Below are 17,135 nucleotides of genomic sequence, written 5' to 3' on the forward strand. Positions count from 1 at the left end.
CTGCTTGGGATCCTCTCTCTCTGCCCCTCCTGTATAACCATGCACTCTCACTCTCTCTCAAAATAAATACACATTAAAAATTTAAAAATGGGTGGGCGGGGGTGGGGGGTGTCTGGGTGGCTCAGTTAAGCGTCTGACTTTGGTTTGTGGGCTTGAGGTCCACGTCAGGCTCTGTGTTTGACAGCTCAGAGCCTGGAGCCTGCTTTGGATTCCGTGACTCTATCTCTACCTCTGCCTCTCCTCTGCTGTGCTCGCTCGCTCTCTCAAAAATAAATGTTAAAAAATAAAAAAATAGAAATTCCAGGCCAAACGTATTCCTTGCAAAATTTAAAACTGAATCAAACAAAATGTTTATAAAGTTAGAAAAGGAAAAAGCCAGAGAAGTCACCATGAACAATTCAAACCAAATAAAAAGTAATTTCTATTTTCATACATTTCCTTCATTGCAGGTAAGAACCCTGTAGGCATCGTATAGCTTAATTACAGCAAGCAATTTGGCAAAATGCTTCATAATATCCATACAACATGGCATATGGGCTTGATAACATACAAGTGGAACTAACAGTTATTGAACAACCACAGCATGTGCCGATTAATGGACTGATGTTACTCTGAAGAGATTCTTGTTGAGCAGCACTTTTCAGTGCCCTTTTTTTCTGTCATTTTATCATTTTTATCAACATTGTTGTATGCCAGTAAGTATGCCTACAAAATATGAAAATGACAGTAGTAATAAATGCCTAAATCAAGACTAACAAAATGAAATATAAATGCCCAATTTAACTATAATATAAAAGCCTAATATACACACACAACACATACATACACGCCAAAAAAATTCAGTACACAAAAACAGGGCTAGGGAGATTCAGGTTAACAACTTATGTATTAAAGATACTGAGTGTAATTGACACTACTGGCTCATATTAACCATAAATAACAGAAACCAAAATAGTTAATGAAATATTTGGTTTCAAAATAATAGCATTTAGCTGAAGCAAGGTGTATCCACTACACACTCTCTGGTCAAATATCATCTAAAATACTGAGTACAGGGGAGCCTGGCTGGCTCAGTCAGTAGAGCATGAGACTCTCGAGCTCAGGGTTGTGAGTTCAAGCCCCGCATTGGGTATAAAGATTACTATAAAAAATAAAATTTTCAAATAAAGTAAAATAAAATGCTGAGTTTCATGTTTAATGACAATGAGCAAGTAGAATTCATTAAGAAAGAAATGATCGTGGTTGAAGGATCAGAAAATTGTATTACCTTAAGAATGATTAAATACAATTGGGCTGTTTTGCTCTGCAGACGATAGGAGAGTGCTCAGAGTGAGTGGTGGGTAGAGGAGGTCAGCTGGACCATGATCATAGTCTTCAAATATGTTAAGGGGCTATCCGTGTGGAAAAGGTATTATACTTGGGAAAAGCAAAATACAATGGGAACAGAACAGGCTTTGATGTCATAAAGTCCTGGATACAAATCCCAACTCCAACATTTAAACTGTGTTATTTGATGAATCCTGACTCCAACATTTACTGTGTGTTATTTGAGGTTTAGAAAGACTACATTTCCTTACCTAGAAAATGATACCTCACAAATGGATGAAAAATGCAAAAATGTCTTTAAGCTACCTGGCATAGCCTAATACACTGTGATGTATGATGATGTTAGTTCCCTTCTCTAGACTTTTCCAATCTGTTCTAGAACAGTGCTTTTCAAAGTGAGAAACAACCCGTTAATTAATGGGTCACAAAATCAGCTTAAAGGATTGTAACTAGCATCTTTTTTCTAAAGAGACAGAATAGAAAATATTAGAGTTTGCCACATGTACTAAAAGTAACTACAGTTTTGTGAAACTTTTGTTTCAATTATTCATATATCCATGGACTAGGCTATGATGTAAAATGTTTTTCTTTATCATGAAAGTGGGTCCAAAAAAAAGAAAAAAATGTCTGTGAAAGCCACGGCTCTGGAGCACTGTTTTCTAACTGTGTTCTTCGGGAGCTCAAAAAAATTTACCACTTAGAAATTTACTGTATTCAATATATATCAATGTATCAAACAAGTCCAGTATTAAAGAAACCTGTTTATTTTTGTTAAACCTTCTTTCCTTCACATATATTTAACCTCAGAGCTACCATTATTTTTTCACAGAGTACCTATTAGCACTTTCAGAACTAGCATTTTCTAGTATACATTTGAGGAAAAACATTCCTCTAGACGAAAAAAGAAGGTACAGTGGGTATAGGTTACAGAAAGTAACTTTTCAGTTTGCTAAGACTCGATTCTTTGAATCTTCCTCCCCCTGCCACTAACACCCACCCCTTTTCCCACTTACACTCCAAAAACATACTCTAAAGCACTTTACGTATGACTTTAGGTAGAACTTATAAACCTTTCAGTTCACACAAATTTTTTCAATAAAAGGATAGGATCAAGATATGTAGCCAGGATCAAAGCGGTAAGCAGAAACGATCTAATCAAAAGAAAATTCTGGCATAGTATTTAAGATGACTTGCTTTACCTGAACAAACTCTGCTCAGCAGCAAGACTGTATTCGGCTTCTCCAAGAGGAGTCCATGTGTTCTAATAATACATAATCTAAAATGGGCTCATGAGTGCAGCTAACCCTCATTATTAAGAGCATCATTATCATCATCACTTGCAAGAGGCATGTGAGGATAGTTGGATGATTCTGGATTCTTTTAAAGTGTACACACACCCAGAATTCCTTTGGGAGGACGTGATCTCACACTAATATGAAAAACTGTCACTACCATAATCAGTTCTAATAATATTTGGTATTACTTGGAAATAAAATAATGGCTTGATACATTATATTCAAGAGTTTCTTCATAATTCAAACCTTTCTAATTGGGAGTCACAAATATCTGACTCTGCTCTAGCAGTTGTCTGAGCGTAAAAGGCCCTTCCCTCTCTTCCCCCACCCCAAGTTTGCCTCAACTACTTTGAACCATTATTTTCTTCCCAATTTCTGAGCAGTCTCAGTATTTTTGCTCCTCTCACTTTTTTTTGGTTGTTGTTGCAACTCACTGTGTATCTCCTAGTTTATTTAACTGCATAAAACTTGGCTCCCACCAAGACTGTTAACTGCCTTAATGAACAGGGATCAACATGTTAAGAATCTTCAGACCTTCCCACAAGATCCTATAAGAGCTCACTGAATACTTTGTGATTTAAATAACTAGGCTTCAGAGGAATAGCTTTGGAGAGTTTTAATATATGCCAGACCCAGTGCTAAAAGTATACACGGATTAGCTCATGTAATCTTCGCTCAGCCACAGAAGTAAGAACTATTACTTTCTCCATCAAATAGAGGAAGAAAGTGAGGCTCAGAGTAACTTGCCCAAGGTCATACAGCTAGTGTGGCAGCGCCAGGGCCTGAATCCAAGCAAAGCTCTTAACTAAGTAACTGTAAAGTGGCACCCCTGCAATATCAGAGTCCATGAAGAATTTCCACTTCACGGAGTTAAAAGTTTCAATTTCACCCGGGTGGAGACATTTTAGCTACAGATCAAAACTTTAAACAGGGATAGTGAAGACAAAGAATTTCTTACAGACATCTTTATGGGGTTGCAATAAAATGAGGGAAAACGCCTCCGATGTCCTTTCTCTTTATGTAAGTGATATTATGGTGTGGGTCAGCATTCTATCACGAAGCGGCTTGTGAGAATACAGCTTTGGTTTAGATTTTTAAATAGGTCTCCTTTTCTCTGCTCCTAGGAGGACATGGAAATTAAGGAGGGATGTGATAACTGTCACCTCCCAGCTCCGAAAAACGCCAGACCCAATTCTTGTTTAAAACAGAAGAGCCCGCCTCTTGTTCCACCCTTGACTTTTTCACACAAAGCAGTACCATCCGCTGCCCTCTTCACACAAAGCAAGCTTTACCCCACTACCCAAAGGGGAGTGCTGATTCACATGGTGTCCCCGTCGCCGCCAGAAACGTACCCAGCTCCCAGCGGTCCACAACACTGACCACCGCGCTCAACCCGCTTCGGCGTGTTCCCCGCACCCGGTGATACCTTAGCTCACGGACCCCTCCCCGACACCCAAATTGCTCAGGCCACCATCCGAAAGCCAGTATTTCACACAAAGCAAGATCCCCTCCTTACAAAGCCGTTTCCCTCCTCCGACTCCTCCCACGGCCAGCAGCCCAACCCCGGCTGTGTCAAGCCACAGACCCCCAACGGGCTCCAAAACCCGGAGAGTGCACAACCCGGGGGAGAACTAGCTTCAAACCCTATTCCTCCAGCACGCCTCGAATCGCCCCCCCCTACCCCCAACTCCAACTGACCTTCCCGCAGCCAGAGCAAGAAAAGCGCGAGTGCCCGTCCGAGAGCGGACCCGGCCACACAAAGCGAGGCGCCTCACCAGGGGGACCCTCGGAAGACGCTCTCCGCCCCCGGGCCCGTCCCCGCCCAGCCCCGGCCAGGCGGCCCGCGCTCACCAGCTCTCCTCCTCCTCCTCCCAGCCTGACAGGCGCTCCAGCTCCTCGGGCCGCAGCGGCTCCACCTCGTCCAGCAAGCCGCCCTCGCCCGCTGCCAGCACGGAGGTGGCGTCCCGCAGCTCCTCGCCACTCGTCCGCCTCGGGCCCGAGCCCACCCCGCCGCCCGACTTGGCGCTGAGGCCCAAGGGGAAGCCCCGAGGGGACGCCGTGCCGGAGGAGGGGGTGGACGCGCCGGCCCGAACCGGGCTGCCGGGCCCGAGGGAGCCGACGCCCTGCACGGCCCCCGAGCGGCTCCTCAGCTGTTCGTTCTGCTTCTCCAGCTTCTTCACCAGCTCCTGCAGCTTCCGCACCTCCTGGTCCGCGTTCACGTTGGAGTTAACGTCCTCCATCCCGGCCCCGCCGCCTGTGCCGCCTGCCACCCGCTCAGACTCACAGCGACGGGGAGAGGACCGGGGGAGAGAGGCGTCGCCGCCGCCGCTCACTCTAGCCGGAGCGCCGGCNCCGCCTCATCTGCGCCGGCTCCAGGATTGGGGGAGGCGGCGCCAATATCCGGCCTCGGCAGCCATCTTCCCCCCGTCCCTCCGCCCCCCGCAGCCCGGCCCCGTCGGTGACCTCAGAGCGNCTGCGGGAGGGGCTAAGATCGAAAACTGACTCTCACTCAGCTCCGCCTATTGGTCTTGGATGAGGGGCGTGTGGTTTGCTCTCCACCCCTAAACACTGGCGAGTGGAACCAGCGCCCGAATGTGACCTGTGTCCTGGCTGGTTCTCTGGTGGGCGCTTGGCCGGGCCCCTGGAGAGATACTTTATTTTGTCTGTTTGTTCAGCAAATATTTATTCGATGCTGCTTGAAATAGGAGATTGTCAGGGCTGGCGGGAGCCTCAGGGACCGTCGGTGACCTGTTTCTTCCTCTGAAAATGAGAAAATAGAATCCCAAATCATTGAGAGGTCTAAGGTCAAAATAATAACCGTAAGTTGTTGAATGCTTACTATGGGCCAGACACTGTGCTAAGCATTTTAAAGGCATCGTATCGATGTACAACACTTCCCGACTTAAAGTTTATTGCACACTGGCTTGGAAGTGGGGGATATAAAACCGCTCCTCTCCCCTGTTAAATGATGCATAATCTGCTCTTTGGAGCATTTTTTTGGGAAAAACTTTTTCATAGTGTGTCTTGACTTTATATTTTTTAAAGTGCCTTTTTTTTAAAGTTTATTTTTGAGAGAGAAAGAGAGCAGGGGAGGGGCAAGAGAGAATCCTAAGCAGGCTGAGTTGTCAGCACAGAGCCTGTTGAGGGACTTGAACCATGAAATGGAAGATCGTGACCTGAGCCCAAATCAAGAGTCCAGCAGTTAACCAACTGAGCCACCCAGGTGCCCTTAAAGAGTATATTAAAAGAACTTGGTAAGTTGACATATATGGATAAATGCTGAGAGCTGTATGAATATAAAAATGTTTTAGTGGCACGCGTTTATAATGTGTACTAACAGCAAAACAAACCAAAACCTAGTTAAATATGCTCTCTTGACCACATTCATTATTTTTCAGATGTCAGCTGTGAACTACCTGGTTTCTGTTTGCAGCTTTCCTCTAATTGCCTCCTCCACCCTTAGCTAATAATGATCCAGTCCTATTCCACCTGGGTGTGGACTAAAATGCCAGGGCTTACTTGAATCTTTTAGCCTCTCTGTGCTGTATTTTCCTTGCCTAGAATATTCTACCTGCCAACTCTGATCCCCTTTCTTAAAATCCATGCTCACCTATCAGGAAAACTTCCTGACAGTTCCACAAATATCTAGTTGTTCTCTAGCATTACCTGATCAATAGTTTTCGGTAGGTGTTCACACTTTAAAATGTTTTCTTCTTTTTGGTTTGTTTTTGTCTATATACCTGGTGAAAAGGAACTATTTATTTTTGTTTTTCATGTCTACTGTCAGACAGTGATTTGCTGAAATATCTGGTTTGTTGAAAGTTGAGAAGAATGTAGATTCTGACAGGCCAAGGACTAGATGGATGTTTATTCACAGTAAAAAAAAAAAAAAAAAAGCAATTCAAAGTTTGCTGACTACCTATAAATACGTATTTTCCTGGGTCTGTATACCTGGTCAAAGGATGTCTTTAGTAACACAACAATTGTGAACTACTATGTATTATCTTGTATAATGCATGTCTGAGTACCACTGCTATCTGAACTAGTTGCCGGAGTGTTCAACATCATGACTGCTTCACATATAGCACTTTTCACTTGCCTTTAACAGTTTGTGAAGTCGATTCCAACTAGCCAGGTTCCATCATGAGAACACTCCAAACACATTATTTCTTGAAAAGAATAGTTCATATGACCTTATGAAGTTAAACGCTAGTATTTCATAGAGGCAACACGAGGTTGGCGTGATATGGAAAAATGAATGGAGAACCAGAAGGCCCACTGGCAGATTCTAGCTATAGCACAATTGAGGTGCTTGACCTTAATCTCTGATCCTTAAACAAGTCATACTCACTCTCTGTGTTCAAAATACATCTGAACACTTCCTCACACCACCACTGGTAATACTGTAGTTCGCACGGTCATCTTTGTCCAGCTTGCGGTGGTACTCTCTTAATGGGCTATACCACTCTGCTGCTTACAATCCATGATGCACACCACAACCAGATGATCCTTTGTTTCGTCAGATCCGGTCAACATACTTAAAATACCAAGTCTTTTGTGGGTGTCTGGGTGGCTCAGTTAAGTGTCCGATTTCAGCTCAGGTCATGATCTCACGGTTTGTGGATTTGAGCCCCACGTCAGGCTCTGTGCTGATAGCTAGCTCAGAGCCTGGAGCCTGCTTCACATTCTGTATCTCCTTCTCTCTCTGACCCTCCCCAGCTCATAGTGTCTCTCTCTCAGAAATAAATAAAACATTAAAAAAAATTACTAAGTCCTTTTCTTAGCTGTGAGACTGGATACCTGGCAACTTGTGCAAGTATCTCCTTGATTACCAACCACTCTTCCTCTCTATCACTCCACTGTAGCCACACTGGCCTTTTAATGTTCTTTAAATGTGCCAAGCATTTTTCTACTGTAAGAACTTTGAACTTGCTGTACCTTCTATCTAGGATCCATTCTTCTTCCACCTTGTCACATTACTCTCTCCATTCAGGACTCAGATCAAATATCACCACATAAATTCATTATCCTCATTATTATAACCCTCATAAAATAGCATCCCTATCATTCCCCACCTTGTCTTTTGACACATCATCTTTCTTTGTTTATTGCCTATCTGTCCCCAGTAGAAGATGAACTATGTGAAAACAGAGTTCACTACAGTATTCCTGGTGTCTAGAACCATTCCTGGTGCCTGTTACATGGTTGGTGTTCAATAAATGTTGAATGAAGATGGATTTAGGTCAAGTGAAGTCTCCTAATGGAATTTCAGATAAGTGTGTTTGTTATATCTCAAATCATTACAATGGAAATTCCTAATAATGTTGAATGGTTTTTTAAAAAGTATATATTTCTCTTCCAAAAGAGCAACATGTCACACTATATATGTCATCCTCAAAACTAGGTCATTCCCCACCTCCTGAGTGGCAACAGCCCTTAAGAATTGCTGACGAGAGAAAGTCTCAGGTTCTCACTTAGAAGTATTAGGACAAGAATATTTCCATTGTTCCTAAATGTTGCAAGGATTCTTCTCATTCAGATTAACTGTAATACATCTTCTCAGATGACTCAGAAGTGTTAGAGCATGTTTTTTAAAAGTCCCTCTAAAGGGACTCTCTTATGAAGATATGAGAAGTAAAGCTGGTAGGTGTCTGCAGTATGCCTCACGGTTACCTCAACTAGCTTTTCAAATGTTGTCTTTTATGATAAGCTTGCTTTGTTCCCAGATGAAGGAGTTTCTTCTTAGCAGGTGTGGCCCTTTCCATAACTTGCTCCTACTTGCCTGTTAGCTCCTGCCGAAACTCCTAACAAAGTGGAAAATATTACAAACCACTATAAGTATTTAGAATGAAAAACTTTCCTCAGTAGCGTAAAGGTATCCAGCAGTCCTAAAATCCTAAATCAAGATATGTAGGTGTGTGTGTGTGTGTGTGTACCTGAGTACATGCGCAAAAGTAGTTTAGAAATTTTAGGGCACTTAGAGAAATATTTGCATTTGTTTAAAAAAATGCTCAGAATTTTTGAAGAAGCCTTTACTATCCAACACCTCCATTTTATCCTCACACACACCCGTTTGGCTAGTCATTCCCTCTGTGTCCTCTCTCACCTACTCTTCACTAGCATCTTTCTGCCACATGTAACTTCTCTGGTCTCTTCTTCACTATCTTGGTGCATGCAAATTTAAGAAGGAATCTCAGGAACTTCAAATGCTGACTGTATAAGAGATTCTGAATTAAAATCCCGGGGGCAAAAAGAACAGAGCCCCCCCCCCACCCAAAGAAAAAGAACAGAGGCCCAAGATTTGAACCTAGAATTTTCTAGTCAGCACTGATCAGATCTTACCATTATGGGATGCCTCAAAATTGGCCATAATGGTAGGCATCACTTCCTTTGAAAGGTCCTCTGGTCAGAGGGTGGCCCCCTATCACGCAGTTGGGGGCATCTATTATATTGATGTAGGGGTGGGGAGGATCAAGGCAGATGTGAACATGTTCTTACACTCTCAAGAGGCTGCTATCTTAGCCCCAAATGAAACAATAACTTATCTCTCACCCTTTTTTATGGTAGCAAGTGAGGAATTAAGATTGTTAAATAACATTTATTATTATGTCTTCTCTAAGTAGTGTATCTGCAGGACAGGACAGTTAGAAAAGTGGGATTGGAACTACTAAATGTCTGTGATCTAGAAAACCTACCATTCAAGGATAGGAGAAAACTGATTGAGAATCATCCAAATCTCCAAGCCCATAATATAATCTGATCTAGGATCTAAAATAGATTATTCTGAGTACTGACTTATTGCTATCGAGATAGTAGACTATGAATAGAGGTTTGTCTTAGGCTAAAGTAAATTAAGCTGTCATTGAGATATCTAGGAAATTGTAGAGAATTCCATTCCTGAGCCTTTGTGATATTCCTGGAATATTATACAGACTTAAAGACATCATCAACCATTCAATTTGTCCAAGTATGTCTAGAAGGTTACTTTCTTATTTATCATCAATGTTATATAAACACAGTTGTATGTACCCTGGAATATTCTGTAAATATCCAGGTTTTTCTTAATTGGCCCAACAATAGTAGTAGCTAACAATCAATGACCACTTTTAAGATATGTAATAATTCACTTAAAACTCACACAATAGTCCTTTGAGCTAGCTGTTATTGGTATCCATTTTATGAATAAGGAAACTTTAGACAGGCTAAATAATTTCCCAAGGTCCATGACCAGGAAGTAGTAGAGTTGGATTTGAACTCAGGTGGTTTGACTTCACAATCCCCAATAGTCCATGACCAAATGGGTTCTCCATACTTTCTGTATAAAAGTATTAATATCTCAATCAGCTACTGGAGGGGGGGTGAGATTTGGGGGCAAGGGTTATTGCCTTTATGATACCCGGATGACTCAATCCTCTAGGTCTAAGAGCGAGCTTTCCAATTTTGAAGTCTCAGCACTTCTGGGACATAACACATTGAAACAGTCTTTTCCTTAGAGAGGGAGGCAATTCCTCTATCCCTTGCTCGAAAGCCTTGGCTGTTTACTTGGACGGTACTCCAGGGACTTGAGAAGTGGGTGCAGGAGCCCTCAAGACCCCCTAGTCAGCAGTTTGCTAGGACGAAGCTTCAGCATCTGAGCTTTTCGTTGGGAAAGCTGGCAGTCCATCATGTAGGGGCTTTATGTGGAAGACGTTAGTGGGAGTCTCCTACCCAGGGCAATATGCCTAAATCCACAAAGCATGAAGATTTAAGGGAATTTAGTGGCAAGAGTCCTAGGCCTAGAAATGAGAGAAGGAAAATTTGAACAGGTCCTGAGACATATCAAAAGAATAAGTATAGAACCAGGGAAAAAGAGCAGAGCAAGAAGCAGTGGTCTCAACAGTGATTCTGGTTCTTGTGATTCTCCTCCGCAAATGCTAAAACTAACTGGTTTTGGGCAGTTGCCTTTCTGTGGCCTTTCTGTTGCCTTTCTGAGGCCTTTGTAGCAAGTTCTGTGAGAGAAACAGTTGCATTTAAAGGGCCAGTGATGCAGTCGTCTGGCAGGATTGTGAGTTTCTAGCCTTGGGACAAATTGGTAACCAGATATGCTGGACTAGGGCCCAATCTGCAAAGCTCCCTGATGCGCAAGAGTCCACCATTGTGTCTACCTGTAAACAGATTCCATCTCCCCCAAGTTCCTGGAAACCAGATCCCCCTCATCTCACATCTGCGCTCTAGTCGAGAGAAATGAGGGTAGGCTGTCGGGCAGGGCAGGCAAGAGATGAGTAGTAGGGCATGACACAGGTGGCGCTCCGGTTATCAGCGGGGATGGTTTACTTCAGATAGAGCACGTGTACACAGTGTGGAGGCTCACAGTCCAAACAGAGCTGCTCTGAATGTCGGCATGCTTGTCTACTAGCATTACTGGAAGGCTTGTTTCTCTTTTCTACCAACACCATCCTCCCAAATTGCTTGTTTCTGCGGCCCGGGTCAGCGAGTCATGAGGTGTGGCCAGGTATTTAGGCAACTTTCAGTCACACGTAGCCATCAGTTAGCAGTGCTGCTTAAGCATCCTCCAAGTCGTGGGCCCCTAGTATAAGGTGACATCATTTACAGACAGCTCTGGGGAAAACTACCAAAATTTTGCTGTGCACTGGCAGCGGGGCAGATAGATCCTGGTGTTTATCAGGGTCACCCTGGCAGGGTGAGAATATGCCTGGAAGTGTGTATTGTTTTCAAAGATGGGATTGCAGGCTGCATGGAAGGCATTGAATTTCTCCAACAGGCAGGATGAAAGAGAGACCTTTCTACTACTTCACCTCAGTTGCATTCGGAGCTACATCATCATGTTGCACAAGGTCCCCTCCAAGTGTGGGCATGGCCCATGAGAGCACAAGCAGAAAGAACAACTCCTACACTTAGTCAAAGGCTAATAAAGGCCACCACCTTCATGCAGAAGCTGAACATGATATGTCGTTGCCAGAACTTCCATATGACTGTAGCAATGGGCTTGAGTCTGGAGCCTTAGGGTAACCAAATGGGGTAACCAGATGGGGAAAGAGGAAACAGAGCAGAGGGCAGAGAAATAAAACTGACCTTGTGTTCATCTCATAACATGGTTTTGACCTTAGAACCATGCAAATAATTACATGATTAAAAAAAAAAAAAGAGCTATTATCAGTATGATAATATCATATTATTATTATCATATTATCATATGAATTATTAATATCATATTATACTGATAATAGCTCTTATTTTATTTTTTATTATCAGTATGATAATATCTGATAATATCAGTATGATAATATCTGATGACAGGTAACAGAGTACGACAAGACAACTTGAAGACTAGAACTGCAAAGCAAGAAACCAATGCAATGTCCCCCTTTTCCAATAGTGATTTATTCATTTATTCCACATATTTATTGAGCACTTACCATGTACCAGGAACTAGGCACAGGAATTGAGCATATAGCAACCAAACAGGGAAAAAAGACCTGATCTCATGGAGCTTACATTTTAGTGATGGATGACAGACAATAAACACAGAAGTATGCCTTGTGATGATGATGCTATGGAAAAAAATGAATCAGGGAGAAGATTAGGGGTGTGGGTGGGGTCAGGATTGTAATTTTAAATACAGTGGTCAACACAATTGTCACTGAGAAGATTACATTTGAGAAAAGGACTGGAGGAGGTGAGAGAGCAAGACACGCAGGTAACTAAGGAAGAACATACCAAGCAGAATAGCAAGTGCAAAGGCCCCCAGGCAATAATGTGCTGGCTTCAAGGAAGAACAAGGTCTGTGTGGCTAAACCGGAGTCAATAAAGGAGCAAATCATGGGAGATGAAGGAAAGATTCTCTAGGGCCTAGTAGGTAATTGTAAAGACTGACTTTTACTCTAAAATGAGAGGAAAAGGGAAAGTTTTGAGCCAAAAAGTGACATGACCTGACTTATATTTTAATAAGATCCCTCTCTTCTCTGTTTCTTGCACGTTTGCCAGTTTCTCATTCCCTGATTCTCTCTCAAAACTTCTGCTTACGCATGGCTTCTGTGTTCCCTTCATAACATCAGCTTACACGTGGCTTGGTGTTTGTAACAACTGTTGACATTTCAGTTCATGTGCCCAACTGTGACCTAATCCCTCAGTCTCTCGGTGTCCCAATTCTGGATTCTTGGGTGACATCATGTTAGACTCACATATTATTTAGGCTAACTAATATTAGTCCACTGTGGTCGGACAAGCTGAGGCCAGCTCTCAGAGGTGAACAGGACCTTACAACATGTCCAAGAAGGGATCATGGACAGAGAAGTAAGGGCTAGCACATCAACTTCCTCAGGTAACTCAAATATTTTGGGTTCTCAGTACATACATAACAGTCAATAAATCTAGCTTATTTATTCAGCAAAAATAAACAAAACCTATAATCACATCTTACTGGTGTTGGGTTCAGTTACCACTTAAGGATGGTAGTAAGAATAGAGGACTTTATAAAGCTGTCTACTAAAACAGCTTCTAAAACTATCTGTGGTAAGGACCAGTTTTCTTATTTTTATTTTCAAACTGTAGGAGAATGATACTTTTTTTTTTTAGCTTGAGAGATTTTCTTTTTTCATTTATTTTCAAATTAGTTAACATACAGTGTATATAAGTCTTGGCTTCAGGAGTTGGACCCACTGATTCATCTCTTACATCTCTTACATGTGACACCCAGTGCTCATCCTGAAAAGCGCCCTCTTTAATGCCCCTCATCCATGTAACCCATCCCTCACCGACCCCTCCCCCCTCCAGCAACCCTCGGTTTGTTCTCGTATTTAAGAGTCTCTTATGCTTTGTCTCTCTCTCTGTTTTTACTTATTTTTCCTTCCCTTCTGTAGAAGACTGATACTTTTGTAAAATATAAGAAAAATTAAATTTAAAAAGAGACACAGAATTAAAGCACAATATTTTACTATTAGATTCAACACACAGGAAATTACTCTGTCAAATTGCTACAAAAGTGTCTAATGCTTAGTCTCAATTTCTGTACTGACCATGCACTAGTCACAAACAGTTGCGCACTTTAAATAGCACACTCATTTATTTAATTAGTATCTAAATTTTGCAATCACCAGAGCGGATGAATGGCATTTCACATTCTGATTGAACATATTAATATGGTTATGTTGTTGTTTTTACTGTCCTCACTCATTAAAGAAGTGTCCTGCATGTAGTTTCTAATGAATCCTTGTTGACAAGAATATTTCCCTAGTCTATGGACATATTTTGTCACATGGAAAACAACGTATAATTTGTTCTATTTACATTTGCTATTATATATTGCTCATCTCCTAAATATGCCTGAAGTAGGTTTAATTTTCTCTTTCATTAGAAATGGAAGAAACGGGTACGTAGGTGGCCCAGTCAGTTAAGCATCCGACCGGCTCAGGTCATGATCTCATGGTTGGTGAGTTTGGGCCCTGTGTTGGGCTCTGTGCTGACAGCTCAGAGCCTGGAGCCTGCTTTGGATTCTGTGTCTCCCTCTCCNGTCCGACCGGCTCAGGCCATGATCTCATGGGCCCTGTGTTGGGCTCTGTGCTGACAGCTCAGAGCCTGGAGCCTGCTTTGGATTCTGTGTCTCCCTCTCCCTCTGCATCTCCCCCACTCACGCTCTGTCTCTCTCTCTCTCTCTCTCTCAAAAATAATAAACATTTTAAAAAATGTAAAAAAAAGAAATGGAAGAAACAAAAGGACAAAGGAGTTACCTTTCTTCAGTTTCAGAGACAGAAAGATAAAAGTGTTCACATTGAATTAGAGGGAAGGCTGTTTCTAATCTTTTATGAAGATAAAAGCCTGATTCTGTAGTTGACTTGAGGACTATTTTCTTAATTTAGCAAGTACGTATTTACATTTCATTGCTATGCTAAGCTATCTATACAGTGAATTAAATTGACTTAAGCCCAGTATTTTATGGTTTCAAGTTCTAAGACAAATGTACCAACCAGTATAAGTGAAGAAATAATAAATAAAATCATAGTTATATACTAGCTACCACTCTACAATCATTGAACAGAGAGGAATTATAGAATAAGATTACTCTGGTAGCAGCAAGCCTTGGTCATTGGTTCATTTCCCAAGATTATATGACTTTCTTTATCCACAGAATTCTAGGTAACCAGAATTTTAAATTCATACACAAATATATTTTAAAATATCTGAAATGATTAGGGCGAATTAAGTGGGAACACTTAAGTCCGTCCATCAGTACTGCCTTGGATTTATTTTAAAGATAGTTACAAATGTTCAAAGGTTTGCCTTTATTCATACACTATCAAAATAGTTCACATCCCCTTAAGCAGGAAAAACATAAAACAATACCCACCTTGGACCATTTGCCACAATCTGCTCTTTAAATAACAAAACAGAAAATAAAAAAGAAACTATTTTTAAAGAATCATTTCAAATGCATCATTGCCAGGAAATTAAATTGTTCTCCTCTGTGTACCAATTGTTGTGAAAACACAATATTGTTTTCAAAATATTCTCTACCTGTTAGATACCAATGTTTTTTCTCAAGAAAAAACAGGTCTTGTAAGATACAAATTAGTAAATATTCCATAAATTCTTTGGGAAAAGTGTTACACTATTCCTTAAGCATTCTAAAAGCTGCCATATTCCAGAGATGTATATATGGCAGACGTCCATCGTGTTTTCTTCTCTTCCTGCTCCCCCACCCACCTGATTGGTGGGAGACATTCCTCCATGGATCTCTTGCATTTCTTCATATCTTGTGAGTGAGTCACCGGCTGAACTTGTTCGGAATGATCTTTTCAAGAATGTTTACCCAGCAAACAGCCTTGGAATCTAGAGATAATGTGTCTCTCTGGAGCAAAGAGCAGGTTTGTTTACTGTCCAGCATGATAAAGATATTGTCTCCCCAGAGCCAAGGCCAGGCATGCTTACTGCCCATTGTAAAAAATGTGGCTCCCCTAAGTAGGGGTTTTTCACCTGTAACTCAACCCGCTGGGTATGTTAGCATCACTCGGCTCTCTTCATGTCCATCTTGTGGGAATCAGAGTTTGGACCCAGAGCAAATGCTGATACTCTGGCCAATACGATTGGTATAAGTGATATATTGTCCTTTCTCTCTAATGCAGGAAGCTTGTGTCTTCTGTCAGAATCTACGAACCCATGCCTGGCTACCTTGTTACCTTGCTAGTAGGGAAAATCTGTAGGTTTCCTACATTACCCCGGTTTCTGCTTTGAATTCTTTCCTAAGAAACATCGGTACCTTTGCCCTTCAGCTTCCTGCGAGAACCCTGTGTCTGTACAATAAATCTCCCTTTTATTTAGGCTTAAATGGGCTCCCATTTCTTGTAATCAAAATAGTCTTGATCCAGCCAAGAAAATCTGTTTCTTTCTGAAAACTGAACAATAGGAGGAAATATTCAAGTGGCTTTCTAAGTGTTTCCATTCAGCCAATCTTTGTTGAGTGGCTACAACATTCCATGTAGTGTGCTGGATGCTGGGGCCACAATGGTAAACAGCGTATGGTTCACAGTGTTCTAATTCTCATAAGAGGAGCAGCCTAGATATAAGTAAACCGACACATCATCCTTGCAAATGCTGAGAAGTGCTATAAAGAAAACAAAACTGGGACAAAGGCAGAGAGTAAAAAGGGAAGCTAATTTACAGAGAGTCACTGGAGAAGGCAACTTTGAGAGAGGCATCCTTAAGCTGAAATGTGGCAGATAAGGCAGAAGGTCAATATAAACTCAAGGAACAATAAGTGCCTTGAGATGGGAAGAGCTTTGGAAATATGAAAGTACACAGAACAAATGTGAATAAGCACAGTGAGTGAGGGGCAGTATGCCAGGTGGTACAGAGAGGATTTAGGCAGGAGCCTGATTATCCAGGGCCCAACCATCCAACAAAAGGAGTTTGCATTTATTCTGTGTACAATGGGAAGCTATTGAAGAGTTTTAAGCCCTGGAGTGACAGGACCCATGTAAACATTTAAAAAAAAAAAAAAAAGATGTTTACGGGGTGCCTGGCTGACTGAGTCAGCAGAGCCTACAACTCTTGATCTTGGGATCATGGGTTTGAGCCCCACATTGGGTGTAGAGATTACTTAAAAAAATAAGCTTTAAAAAACAGGATTGTTTGCTGTTGTGTGGAGGATAGATGGAGGAAAGGAAAAATGGAAATGAGAGGCCAGTTAAGAGGTGGGTGCTTTGTTCAGGAAATGATGGCGGCCAAGACCAGGTTGTGGCAGTGGAGATAGAGAAAGTGGATTCTGTGTCCCGAGGAGACTGCGGATGTGGGTGGGAGTGGCAACCTGGGAGGGTGAGGGGGTGGGGGAGATGTGGGGCTGTAGAAATCAAAATTGCCATTCGGGGCTATGTTTAGTTTGATATTTGTGTGAAGTACCTAAGGATAGATATCAAGTTGGCCATTGAAGATGGGAGCATTGAGTGAGATGCCAGATCCAAGTTATATTGGGGTTCATCAGTATATACAAGCTGTTTGGTTCCAGGGTCCTAAGCTTTAAGT

General features: G+C 42.0%; 2 protein-coding genes and 1 long non-coding RNA gene across 5 annotated transcripts in view; 1 reads left to right on the top strand and 2 right to left on the bottom strand.

Moving 5' to 3' along the window:
* The window catches only part of SLAIN2 (SLAIN motif family member 2), a 76,100-nt gene extending 71,132 nt beyond the window's left edge, over positions 1–4,968 (bottom strand). For all 3 annotated transcript variants that reach the window (XM_077757816.1, XM_077757814.1, XM_077757815.1), the window contains exon 1: positions 4,473–4,968. In XM_077757816.1, the coding sequence (XP_077613942.1) occupies positions 4,473–4,861 (389 nt within the window). In that variant the 5' untranslated portion in view covers positions 4,862–4,968. The remainder of the gene's footprint in view (positions 1–4,472) is intronic.
* A 347-nt stretch (positions 4,969–5,315) lies between these two features.
* The window catches only part of LOC144226406 (uncharacterized), a 52,056-nt gene continuing 40,236 nt past the window's right edge, over positions 5,316–17,135 (bottom strand). Inside the window, exon 4 of the long non-coding RNA XR_013333628.1 lies at positions 5,316–5,381. This is a non-coding gene — a long non-coding RNA (uncharacterized LOC144226406). The remainder of the gene's footprint in view (positions 5,382–17,135) is intronic.
* Positions 5,368–17,135, top strand: part of TEC (tec protein tyrosine kinase) — a 182,189-nt gene continuing 170,421 nt past the window's right edge. Inside the window, exon 1 of the mRNA XM_077757819.1 lies at positions 5,368–5,875. The gene's annotated coding sequence lies outside the window, so the exon portion shown is untranslated. The remainder of the gene's footprint in view (positions 5,876–17,135) is intronic.

This window comes from Crocuta crocuta, unplaced genomic scaffold, assembly GCF_008692635.1.
Source record: "Crocuta crocuta isolate KB4526 unplaced genomic scaffold, BGI_CrCroc_1.0 scaffold282, whole genome shotgun sequence".
Taxonomy (NCBI): domain Eukaryota; kingdom Metazoa; phylum Chordata; class Mammalia; order Carnivora; family Hyaenidae; genus Crocuta; species Crocuta crocuta.